General features: G+C 42.0%; 1 protein-coding gene across 2 annotated transcripts in view; it reads right to left on the bottom strand.

Annotated features, from left to right (window-relative positions):
- Positions 1 to 13,638, bottom strand: part of LOC139690291 (carbonic anhydrase 2-like) — a 64,585-nt gene that overhangs the window by 25,323 nt on the left and 25,624 nt on the right. Inside the window, exon 1 of one of the 2 annotated variants that reach the window (XM_071587652.1) lies at positions 4,606 to 4,728. The exons of the other annotated variant lie outside the window; for it this stretch is intronic. Coding sequence (XP_071443753.1) covers positions 4,606 to 4,678 — 73 coding nt within the window. The 5' untranslated portion in view covers positions 4,679 to 4,728. Of the gene's footprint in view, positions 1 to 4,605; positions 4,729 to 13,638 lie in introns of those variants that run through there. 2 annotated transcript variants of the gene reach the window in all.

The raw sequence follows: 13,638 nt of genomic DNA, 5'->3' as shown, positions 1-13,638 counted from the left end.
AGGGCCAATCAATGCGCTAATGTATCGAGTGGTTCTTAAGAGATCGGTTTTAGTACAAGTGTTTTTCATGAGAATTTTAAAACGTCTTCCTTTGCCCAATTTATAGCATCACACGTCTTACCAACGCACATTAGTCCCTCTCAGTGTCATTTGACTATTAGGTTTAACAAGTGATTCTGGAATTTGTTTAAAAGTTTTGTTCGAATTAATTGCTCAAAATTTATAATTTCAGCGCTTACTCCATTTCGATATGAAGACTTAAGATGTAATGTAATGGTAACCGCTCAAAACATCGAAAAAAAGTTGCAAGGGAGATAAACTGGATGGTAATTGCAAACATACCAGAGGCACTTTTAAAGTAAAATGCAGCAGAGGATTTCTTTGGGGGGGGGTAGGGGTAGGATGAGAGTTTCAAATCTGTTTCAAAAAGATTTTAAGCGTGGGTGGACCAGCAACCAGAGTTTCGGTCGTCCTGGTGACCTCCGGGTTTCCGAAATTCCATTGCCCTGAAAGTCGCACAATATGAATTAAACCGAGGAATCTATCCATCGACACGGTCTTTAGCGATGATGTTGCAACTAACTGTATTACAAGCCCCATCGTAATACGATGGGAGAGATTAAGTACAAAACAGATATATTTAAGATGCCACGAACGACAAGGGATCAGAATAATGTCATCCTACCGCGCTATTGGGTGGGTGGACTGTTTTTGTGTGTGATAGTAGTCTGGTGTGTACTCATACCCTTCCACACACCCTGGCGGAGGCTTGCAGCGTACCATTTAGATTGAGAGATACCCTACAAGGAACCGTTAGTGTGTGTGTGGCAGGGGGCGACTAAAAACCATGTAACATCCAAAATTAAGTTTTTATTTATTTATAGTGACAACATATAATGCAAAACAGATGAACTGAAGATGTCTCAAAGAGTCAAAGGCATGAAAAGGATTTGAACCTTAGACCGTCCTCTCATTAACCCAACGCTCGGGCTAAGATGGTACAACTAGAGGAACTGTAAGCATATATTATATTTGATAGCCTTATTTATTAAATGAAAAACTACAACTTGGCCTTCAACATTCCTATCTTATGGATAGCAACGGGTGATCTGGATCGTGCGGTGGTTAGTTTAATGGACCCGGATTCGAATCCCGGTTGTGGTGGGATTCTCCGGAGGCATTCCGATTCCTTCTTGGGATGCTGTGTGGGGTGCACTTCAAGTGCAGAGCGCCATCCGCCGGGGCGTGAACCCCTTGACGCCTTTCGCTAAGAGTACGTTAATGCCGGCGCCGGGTTTCTCTCCGCCCTTTCCACATAGCCTGTAAATCCTACCCATACAAAAGTTACCAAATATATTTGACTAACGGGGGTTCGGAATGGTGCGGTGGCTAACGTACAGGCTTCCCACCGAGAGGGCTTAGGTTCGGATCGAAATTAAAAAATCGGCAATGGTATCCCTACTTGAGTTGCTTTGCGGAGGGCACTTTGATTGAGTACGACGTCCGTCGGATGGGACGTTTAACTGCGGACCCCTTGGCGCCTTTCGTAAAGAGTAGGCTAATGCCGACGCCGGGTTTCTTTCCACCCTTCATCCTTTCCCCATCAATCCCTAACGACGCAAATGGCCTTGGCTGTCGGTCGCTTCCCATAAATACTACTACTATATTTGTCTAACGGCGCAAATTACGTCAGCTGTCCACCGCCTCCCCTAATAGCTCACCTACTACCAGCATGGGAGCACGGTCGTACCGGAGAGGAAACAGGGAGACGTCGGGCTTTGATTTCGTATCCGTAACATGGTGAACGATTGAAGTGAAAACCAATCCGCCTTTGAAAAGATCCGTAAAAGAGTCCGGTGAGAAGAGAACGCGGTGGAGATTGGTTTGAAGCATTTGAGAGACGCACTGGCCAACTGGGCAATTAAGTACTCTAGCCTCTCCTCGGGGAGCCTAATTAAGCAGAGCATTTGGTTCGGACTGCAACGAGGTCGGAGCACAGGCTGGAAGTACAAGCCAGATGACCGGACGTCTCTTGTTTTGTAGTATTCCGTTGATGCTCGATTAGGAAGCATTCCAATTCCCCGAAGGCCCCTATCCTGCCACGATACACGAATGGCTACCCTATTTCCAATGACAACGATCACGATCAATTTTTTTTCGCATATAAGATCGATACCTTCATTTCAATCCTGCATGACTCACATGATAACAGTCGTGATTTTCCCACGGACTTCACTCAAAAATTTCGATGTTTTTGAGTCCCCGGAGTGATAATTATGAAATCATCATTTCCACTCTTTGACATGATTTAGTCTGAGTCAGAGACTCAAATCTTGTTCGGCCTTCGGTGGAAGATTTTGATATCTACTACATACACTCTGCGCCAAATGAAACGGATCAGACATCGTTTCAGAGATGATAAGTATCACACACAAACACACACATTACCTATTAAGATTTCACAAGGACGCATAATGTTTTCTGATTCCCATTTCACCAGAAACACAGGTGTGTGAGTACGTAAAGAAATATCAGTTTTTAAGAGAATGTACCATTGCAGGAAGAAAGCTCATGTCCAAAATAATTACCCTTGAACAAATTTCACCATTTCAAACACTAAAGCAATAGCCCAGGTGGGATCCGAACTAATGACCCTAGGTTTTGTTCCGATGAGCACAACACCTTCGTATAACAAGACTAGGTGGAAATTCCGCTTCAGTTTCGCGTTCACAGCTATAGTATAACACAAGACCATGTGATGAAGTGAATATGGATATCATGTATTGACATGAGAGTCGATATAGTCAATAGTAGTACCATGTCAATAAAGTTAGAGAGATTAAGTGTAGAGCACAGATAGATTTAAGGTGTCTTTTTCCACGAACGATGAGGGATCAGAATAACATTGTCCGGCCGCGGAAGGGGTAAAAATATTCGGATCAAAATTAGTGTGGTGTGTATTCACTCCCTGCCGCACACCCTAGCGGTGGATTTTCAGGGTACTAGAAAATACATAAAATATTCTAGACATACAGCAATCAATAAAAACTGAAAATGATTGGACGAAAATATACAACACAGCATTTTTATGGTGCCGTTTACGATTTTCAAATATATTCCATAAATTTATCATTTTTTGCGTGGAAAATAAATTTATTAATACGCATAAGAGTAAACGGTACTAAAATCCTCTAATCTGCACTAATCAGATGAATCGATTTTCGACATTTGAAAAATCCTGTTATTAATATTTCTATTTTTTTCTAATTTTCCCTGGGAGGGTTCAAATCCATGAGGTGGCGAGGTCTTTCTAACGGGTTATCCTGATTCCCATTTGCGATTCTATGCGGAGAGAGTTCAAATAAAGTTCGCTGACCGTCGGATGTGACATTAAACTGGGGACTCCTTGGCGGCTTTCGATTAAAGAGTCAGCCTTTTCCGACGTCGCGTTTCTCTCCACCCTTCCTTTCACCAATCCCTGAGAATCCTATTTCTATCACATTATCCACCTATCCCAAATGGCGAAAATTATTCAGCCGTAGGTCGTCTTCATCGATGGCCATCACTACCAGAATTGTTTCCCACGTAGAACCTGTCTTCTCCGGTTCCCAATAACGAAAAGCACTTGTCAAGTTCCACACGTTGTGTACCGACCGTAACTGAGTACATCAGATCCCGCCCATCGGTGTGCATTTTATTCGGAAGGACAGCGGTATCAGGACGCCAAACACCAGTTAATTATGATTAAATTATGAAACCGCGACGAGAAACGATATTTATCTCAACGAAAAAACAATATAATTCGCAATACTTAAAATCGCAATTCGGGACGTTTGAAATTGATTTCGTCAGGTGAAAACTAGTTTTTATTTTTTAAATGTTTGTACCAAAGCTCATTTTTCTTTTATTCCGTGCGATCTAGTAGCTGGCACTTTTTAAGCAGGCATTTTAACAAATCCTTCAGTATTTCACGCAACCATTTTATGGTCCGAAACTTTCAGAAGAATATTTTTTCCCAATCAATATTTTCTGATATTCGAATACACCCATTAAAACATAGTACTTTAGAAACATTGGCCGCTTCCTAGCCTGGATTTTTATTCAAATAGATTACGACGATAATTTAACAGAACGAACAAGAAGAAAAATCTAAATGATTATTTACTATTTAAATTCCGAGTCACTCTCACCAGCCAAACTTCCGAAGGGGGACGGACACTCGTCCGGCAATGTCAACCACGGCGGGAGCAATCCAAGAGCCACGGAGTCGGGAGGATTTTTTTATTTGGATGCAGCGAAATCAATGAAAGGATCTGAATGAAGATCGAAAGTTTCCGGGAACGAATCTGATGCACGGAACCAATGTTTTTTTTGTTCCGGGAAATGTGTCTCCAGGCGCATGTACAGATGCGGAAAACCAACCAAAGAGAGCGAAGGGGGAAGGGGGGAGGATAACAGATATATAGACGACCAATTATTGGAAGGAAAAAAACTGCGATATTCAAAAAGAGATATTGTTTGAAAGTTGGATTGCGGCACCTGCATTTATGGAGACGTTTTAATGGGAAATCGACGAGGGCGGGGCGTATAAAATCACGTTCTCACCTCCGTTGAGCTGCGGGGAGAGTTCGCTGAGCGAAGCCTCGATCGCCTCCATTGCCCGCGCCGAAGACGACATGACTGAACGAGGTGTGTGAGAAGGCACCTTACACCCGCGACGGACCAGGAGCGAGTGACCGGCGTCGGAGGGGCACCCTTCGCGTTCGCGCAGACCCGTCGGAACACCACCAATGAGACCCAACGACCCACGGCTGATCCCCTCCTCGGGAGGAAAAAAATATATGCCACTTGGACGGAAACCAACTCCAAAGCCACGTCACATTTAATGGGAGGATGGAAACCAGAATTAGACGGGATAAATTTACATCCAATTCTTCTCTATCTCAACCCCCCCTCCCCAAAAACCCCTTGGCTTTCGCCGCCCTACCCTCCCCCACCTCCTCCAACCCAATCGTCACCCTCCCAATAATCTAATTCAATGAGTTCGATCCGGAGTGGGGCGGGAGCAATGATCCCCGTCCGTGAGGCAATACTCCTCCGGTGTCTGCGTTCGATGGCCACCGGACAGCGATCCGAATGGTGGGCGGCACCTTTAAGACGATTTGTCGGAGTAAGCAGTAGACTGGAATCGGGAGCAGGTTCAGTTGATTTTTCCAGGGTGGGAATGCACGCGCGAGGCCGGGAGTCGGTTATTGTTCCCAGGCGGTGGCTTCCCCGAAAGACAGTCGCGCCGCGTCCGAATCGGGGCGAATGCACAAAAAAAAGAGGCGATCGCCTCGCGAGGGGTCTTGACACCGCGGCGTGCGCTGTGACGAAAATACACGGAGCGAAGAGCACCTTCCGGCTTAAGAGGGACGACGCCGCACTCGAAGTCAACTGTTTTTGACTCATTGGCCACTTCTTTTTATATCCCGCTGCAGCGAGCTGGTGGTTGGGGGCACCCGGCCCACACACCCCGTTTCCACGCACGGATTCCCTCCCCCCCCCCCCCCAAGTCGCGAGTCTTTGTTTACGCACACGCGGTGGGTGCCCAGGGCGCTCCGACAGCTCCGTTAATCAAGAAAAAAAAACAATCATGTCCTCAAAAACTCACCAGATCCTCGATTAAGGGACGAAAAAAAAATTAGCTATGTCATCATGTGTCATAAAAATTATACCTAAAATTTTAATTAGGTTGCCGCGAAAATTAGAAATTGAATGGATATTTAGTTCCTCATTCAGCTTTAAAGGTCAAAGCAATATAAAAGTATACGATTGATGGGCAATATACGAATACTACCGACGACCAAATGTCGAAGCCATTGAACTAATTGTGAGATGGAATGCCATAACTCGAGTGAACATCAGATTCGGTAGTCAAGCGACTACATCGCGGAAACAACCAATTAGGCCGATATAACGGCGGCGTTCGTCAATCACATCCCACTTTATTCTATATTGGCTTTTAGCAGGTAATCGCAGGATGTTTAAGTGGTCCCCCGCCATTTGTCAGAAGTTGCCTCTCGACCGCCACTGATAGTAGCCGATTGGCCATTAGCAAGTTATTTCAGTTATTATGACATCAGAATGGAAAAATCACAAAGAAGAGAGGAAGGAAAAGAATAAATTATAAATGTCTCATAAAACAGAATAGCCCTCTTACACACAGAATCAAAATCCAACTTACGACCAGGGAGAAAGATATAATTAGCCAATTCAGTGGATTTTATTTTGTTACGCCCGGATTCCTGTCAGACCTGCTCCCGTATTTTTTCAATTTTTTTCAAAGTCTTAAGATAGAGACCTAAGCAATTTCTAAGCATACCCAAAATGCATTATTCAGATAGGAATTTTAAAACAATGTTATTTTATCTTGCTCATATTCCTGCGGAAGCCTCAAAAATCGCACCTAGTTCGATCCCCGTCCACAATAATCAGTGCGACACAATTTATCCGCGGTAAATTAAATTATATAGTCACAAAACACGATACCTAGTCTATCCGCCCAATGTTAAAATTAGTTACTTGCATGAACAACTAGTAATTACTTGCTGCATTGTCCAACTAGAAGTTCCTCGAGTTATCAAACGATCCGACCTAGCGATGGCGTTTCTCCTTTGGCTCCTGGTAATCTTCCTCCCCGTTTCAATTAGTCAAACCAGAGAAATCCTTCCCGGTGCCGGCTATGGTCCCAGGAAGATCTGGTACCTGAACAGACTCTTTCAAATTGGGTGGAGCTGAGGGTGCCCAGAAGCGCAACACGGAATCGAACCCGGGCCTTCCGGTCAGTAGTACCAACTCTCTACCAACTGGACTTCGACGCATTCATTGATAAGCAAAATAGTTCGATTTGAAAGTTGTAACGTTGGAGGAGTAATATACGAAGACGGTCGCCAACGGGAGTCGCACACGGACCGCCTCTAAAAAGGGCCACTGAACACTGACGTCCCATTTACGAGTGATTCGTGCTCACAATTAGATTACCAAACATTTTTACTTCGATAGGAATCAGTAATTTCGTCAAAGGAATATTAAATAGATATGAGCAGAAACTGGGGTTCATCCCCACAGGCCGTATCCATTTTTAAATTGCAAAAAAAGTTGTACGATCGTCAGCTAAAGTTAAATGTGATGCCCGTAGTCTTCCATTATTTAGGCAGTTTAACCTTTTACCTCTTCCATTTATTTATATTTTTACTACTGTAGTATACTACCTTGATCAAAAATTTCCCGGAATTTATTCAGAAAATTAAAAATACAAGTTTATTCATCTAAATCTATATTGTCCCCTTCAAAGTAATCCCCATCGACTGCAACACACTTATGCCAGCGCTTGATCCAATCCTCGAAACATTTTTTATATTCGGTTTTCGGTATGTCCATCAGTGCTTCCTGCGATTTTTCCATTACTTCCTCTCGGCTGCTAAAACGCGTTCCCCGTAATGGTTTTTTAACTCGATTGAACAGAAAGAAGTCACAGGGAGCCAAATCAGGTGAATTCGGTGGCTGTTGGATGGTATTTGTTGCATTTTTCGTCAAAAAATTACGAATAATGATAGCACTGTGCGACGGTGCGTTATCATGGTGCAAAATCCACGAGTTTTCTGCCCACATTTCTGGTCTCTTTCGGCGAATTGCTTCACGCAAACGTCTCATAACGCCCAAATAATACTCTTTGTTTACTGTCTGGCCTTCTGGCAAAAATTCATGATGCACTACACCGTTGTAATCCATGAAAACCGTCAGCATTGCCTTCTTTTTTGACTGAAAACGACGTGGTTTTTTTGGTCTCGGCTCATTTGGTGAACGCCATTCACTTGCCTGATGTCTGGATTGCGTGTCGTACTCATAAACCCACGTCTCGTCTCCAGTAATGATCCTTTTGATGAATGTGGGATCGGATTCAGCCTCGCAAATCATGTCTTTTGTGACGTCAACACGGTCTCTTTTTTGCATGAAATTGAGGTCTTTTGGCACCAATTTTGCTGCTACACGACGGAAACCCAAATCATTAACCACAATGTCTTGGGCGGATCCATAGGCAATGTTCAAGTCCTCCGCTATTTCTCTGATGGTTAATTTGCGGTTATTGACCAACATTTCTTTTACTTTATCAATTTTTTCACCGACTTTCGATGTCGATGGTCTGCCACTGCGTTCATCATCTTCGATTGACTCACGACCACTTCTGAACCGCTCGTGCCACTGGTAAACGACCGTTTTTTTTAGAGAATCGTTGCCGAAACACTTTTCCAACATTTCCAACGTCCGTGCGCCACTAAATCCGTTTTTTACGCAAAATTTAATACAAGTTCGTTATTGCAAATTTAAATCCATTTCTGCAATTGTAAAAAATCGCCAACACACGCAGAGATAGATGTACTCTTGGCTACGTAACTTTTGCAAATGTCAAGTTATGACACTAAGATTTAAAGGGAATATCAACAACAGATGTACCAATTTAACAAAAAAAACAGAACTCAAATCGGAACGATGGGAGCGCCACACGGTGGTTATTCCGGGAACTTTTTGATCAAGGTAGTATGTAGGAATGATCATAAAGACTTTCCCCACCTATGCTGACGCTCACACACAATCACAGTAGCCACCAAACATAAACAATCCATGTACTCGTCAATTATTGTTCGCACCAGATGCACCTACCAATGGCCCAAGAATATGGCACTTATTCGTTGCAATAAACTTCCTTCTTTTCTGAAATCTAATGCGTGTTTAGTAACCATTGAGATTGAATTAAGATATTTTTTATTCAAAAGAACGTTTTATAGTGTGGATTAATACCTGTCTTGTAATCAATGAATGTATCTGTATTCAGCTTGCATTGTATCCCCATGTTTCTATTGTTTTAAATACACCTATGCATATTCTGCTTCGACAAAACCTATACCACATGGTCTATACCAAATGGTCCGCTGGTGAATAAATTATGATATGATGATTTCATTTAAAATAATTTCCCAGCGATTTGAAATAAAACACCACTTTTTTAAAATACATTTCTACTACCCCCTAAATATTCATATTTCCACAATTTCTTGCGTAAATGGATACGGTACCACTGGAATTAATCGTGTTTCATATTTAAAGAACAAGTTCCCTCCTATTTTGACACTATTATCTACCGGGAAGTAAAGGGATATGCCTGTACCATTCGTTGTGAAATTCAATCACAAATGCCACTAAAAATCATCAATAACAATAAGAATGGCAAATTCCTTGTGACAGTAATAGGGCTAGGTGGGAAATACGTATAGTTACAACCTCTCGGAAAGTTTAGTCATAATATATTTCATACGGTTAATTGAACAAAATTTTAATTTAAGACCAAATGACTAATAAAAATTTAATTTTTCAGAAAGGACTGTCAACATTGGCGAAAACGATTTTCTTTGAAAATACCGTAATCTTCTCATCAATATTGGTTTAAATGAAAAATATTTTCAAATTTTCAGTGAAATTTATCGATGAGACATCTGAGAGGTAGACCAGGTGTATCGTTCTATTTTTCTCGCATCATTATTTCTTTCTGATCACAGGGACATTTATTTAAACCGAATTCTTGATTCTCATGAAACTACACGTCATTACGCCAACTAAGAATAAAACTTCTATTCCTTTTTATTGATCAATGATGGATCGTGATCACATAGTATTTTTCTTTTTCATTCAAACAATTAATCAGGTTTTTATCACAGCTTTAACGGATGACCTTAATGCTATACAACGCAGGGGCGACACTTGACAATTAGAAATAAACTCGAAAAAGAGCGTAGTGATGAATTTTTGGAACAAGCTCAATTCCCTCCTGAAGGACTACTGCATTGGGGACACCGAAATGGAATGTACAGACTCGATTAAATACCTAGGCATTTACCCTCCCTCACGATCTCTCATGGGTGAAACATATACACGAGGAATATGTGGAGAAGCTTAGAAAAAATTAGGATTTATCAGAAGAGTACTTGGTAAATGTGATGAAAACATCAAAGAGAAATGTTATCTTTCTCATGGTTAGGCCTCGTTTAGAATATGCTGTAAGTATTTTATGGGATTCTCACGAAGTTAAGATTGATTGCCGAATTGGATCGCGTGCAGCGCAGAGGAGCTAGAGTTGCAAAAGGCTATTATGATAAACTCAGAAGCGTATCCAAAATATTAGAGCAGCCAGGCTGGGAATCACTCACTGAGCGAAGGTTAAACTACAGATTGAAGCTCTTGCATTAATTGGAAGGACGTCTCTTTAGCAGTGATGTCGAAAATGTATTATAACCCCACGTACAACGGTAGGAGAGATTATGTCAATAAAATTAGAGAGATTCAAGTATATAACAGATAGATTTAAGAAATCATTTTTTCCACGAACAATAATGGATCATCATAGGATTGTCCAACGACTGTAGGGTCATGTTCGGGTAAAAATTAATCTGGTGTGTATTCACCCACTGCCACACACCCTGGCGGTGGCTTGCAGGGAACTAAAATATCTAAATATCAAAACACAAAACCGCAACAATTAGCTCGTAGGTTGTTTGACTGACGTAAATCGAGGTCACCTCCTAACAACCCCTGAGGTCTGATCCAAGTTAGACATTAAGGGTAATAAGGGAGCCGGTTCCTTTCCTTGCGTCGCCACCGGTTTGCCAGGAAGTTCTGACATTCCAGATTCTACCCAGAAGGGTGTAACCCGGGTATATCCAGAGGCGACATCTGAAAATGATCCCAGAAAACGCCATTCAGCAGCAGAACCCATTACCTACCCACTAGGCTACCATACCACCCAATTTTCAATACAGTGACCTATGCACATATTTCCGATGTGGTCTCGCTGACAGGTACTATTTAATAAGAGCCAATTCGCGTCAACTTCCGGGAAGCTATGTTAAACCACAAACGTCCCCGTATGCGTCATCCGAGGTGACGCGAAGGAGTGTCCTTGCTGATAAAGTTTTATCTTTTCAATGGATTTCCACATTTTCAATGAATCACTCGCACTTTGCGATAAAATTAAAAAATTCAACACTCGCTGACCACTTGAGTTATTATTGCGGTGAAATGAATCAATCATATCTATTTTTATGCATTTCGATAATACCTGTACCACGATAAAAATTTATCATGGCCGATATTACTATCATACAAAACAACCTTACTGAGTTACTGAAAGCGATTTCTGAACCATTTATCATGCGATGACATAACAAAAATAAACTATCTTCAGGATATGACACTCATAAAATATCTAATTTATAATGCCTGTTGAAAAATTGAAAGGAATCCTTAGGTTTCTTAATGAAATTAGGTCATGATATTACGTCTGATAATGATTATATTTAGATGACTCGACATGCCGTCCGCAACTGGAAGATTGAGACCATCCTTCGTAAGAAACTGTTAATCTTAAGACCCGCGTTTCAGAAACTTGGGTACTGTTGAGATTTTTCAACCGATAAACTTGCAAATATATCGGGGTTTTGGATAGATAAGAGTAGTATATTCAGGTGCGTATTAAGCTTAAGTTACAAAAAAACAGTTCTAAATTAATTAGACAATTAATAAAAAATAAACGGTAATTTTCAGCGAAACACCGAACTAAATAAATCCTAATTAATCCAATGTCATAGGACGAATATCGCTGGACTGAATGAACTACCCGGCAAAACGTAGCATATGAACGCGTCGCTCTGATTAACACTTCCATCAATTCCTATTTCCATCCGAAATGGCTTTTTTTTTTCTTTCCGAGTCCCTAAGCGAGTTGGAAAGAACAATAACCAAACAAAAAAACCACTGTGGTTTTGTAATAAAATACTGAGCGGATGCCGCAAAGGGAATTGAAATAGACTCCTATTTAGAGTAAGGGAAACGGTTGACAGTAGGATGCTCTACTGTCGGTTAGTTGACTACCATCACCACGAGTAATATTGGCACGGCACCTGGAGATAACTTTCGGAAACGACATTGGCATTTGAATAAAGCGATAAAAGTTAGGCGTAGAAAAATATATCGTTAAACTGTGTGAAAGGCGGCTCCAAAGCCTGATTAAAGAAGATGGAGACAGGCGTTTATCATGGGTGAGCACGGAGAAAATTAGGTGAACCAAGAGGTTGACGAGGGAACAGATGTCGGGCAGAGTGGGGGAAGAAAGAAAAAATATTTCGGCGATGGGGGAATCAATTGGGAGTGAGAGCGTTATTCTTGGAAGGAGGAATGGTTGTTAAGTGGGGACGAGAGAAGTAAAAGAAAGGCATTTTGGACGACATGCAATGGAATTCTAAGGATAAGGAGGTAAAGAAGGGAAGTTACGAGGATAGGCCGAAATCTAATGCACCCATGCTTGTAAAACAGAAAGAAAATGGCCTTCAATGAAGCACTCATGGTGGCATGTGAAAGTAACATTCCCCTTCAACACGCATGCGCAGGATGGAGGTCGTTACATTCATCCATGTATTTTTGAGAAGCGGAAGCATGGAGACGTCTTCTAGTGCTATGTCAACGTGAGTTAAACAGCGTGACTTAAAAAGTGACTCCTACTGAGATTCATCGTCGTTTAAAGGCTGTTTATGGTGACGATGGGGAGGTGGAGCGTCCTCGCTTCCACTCTATGAGGTATGTCCAATAAATACGCGAACTGAGGCCAACAAAAATTTATTTTGCAAAATATAGTCTATATCGATTGTCCCCTTTTTCAAAGTACTCTCCATTCGTTTGCTAGTATGCACTTATTCCATATAATTTCCAATGTTTAAAGTACCCTTGGAAGTCTTCGGTAGTTGGGCTTTTTAGTTTTCTCGTCGTTTCTTGCTTTATTGTGTCTTCCACATCTTCCCAGTGATGTCCCCTCAACTCATTTCGGCATTTTGGGAAAAGGAATAAAAGTCGCAGGGGGATAGTAAGTATCTGGCGAATAAGGAGGATGATCAGGGATCAAGGTGATTGAATTTTTTACCAGAAACTGTCGAACAATCAATGCTGAATGTGCAGGTGCATTTCACATGGTGAAGGATCCATCCATCGCCTTGAGTCAAATTTGGTGAAAATAGTGTGCACTGTTGATTTTCCTAAATTCAGATCATCAGATTTCATTCGGACAGTTTATCGACAATCGGTAAGGACAAGGGACCGCACACGATCAATGTTGTCGTCAACACAGGTGGTTGAAGGTCATCACGACCTTGCATCATCCGTGGCGTCTTGTTTAGCTAAACACTCAATCCACTTTAAAACGGATCTTGAGAGAATATCACCGTAAACAGCTGTAAACATTTCAGTAATTTCTTGATAACTTTAACCGCACCTCACCAAAAAACTTGATGTTGATTGGTTGCTCCGTGATTCCGTCAATTTCCGTTATTGGCTGCTCTTTATTCGGATGCTGGAGCTGGCAAGTCTTATTTTTCGGTCGCGTGAACAGGGTGGCTTTAGTTTTGGAGAGAGAGAGGAGCCGTGCGGGTGGAAATAACCCGTTGTGGTTTGGAACTCGAGAGGAGGGTGGTCGCCTCTCAAGGCTCACACCGTCAAACCCCCCCCCCCCCCGCCCCCACCCCTCAAGGACGTCCGCGCGGCGCGGCAGGGTGATGA

The sequence above is a fragment of the Hetaerina americana genome, unplaced genomic scaffold (assembly GCF_022747635.1).
Source record: "Hetaerina americana unplaced genomic scaffold, ioHetAmer1.1.p SCAF_3, whole genome shotgun sequence".
NCBI classification, from domain to species: Eukaryota; Metazoa; Arthropoda; class Insecta; order Odonata; family Calopterygidae; genus Hetaerina; species Hetaerina americana.
Note: the sequence above shows the minus strand (reverse complement) of the source record. Positions and strands in the feature narration are given on the sequence as shown.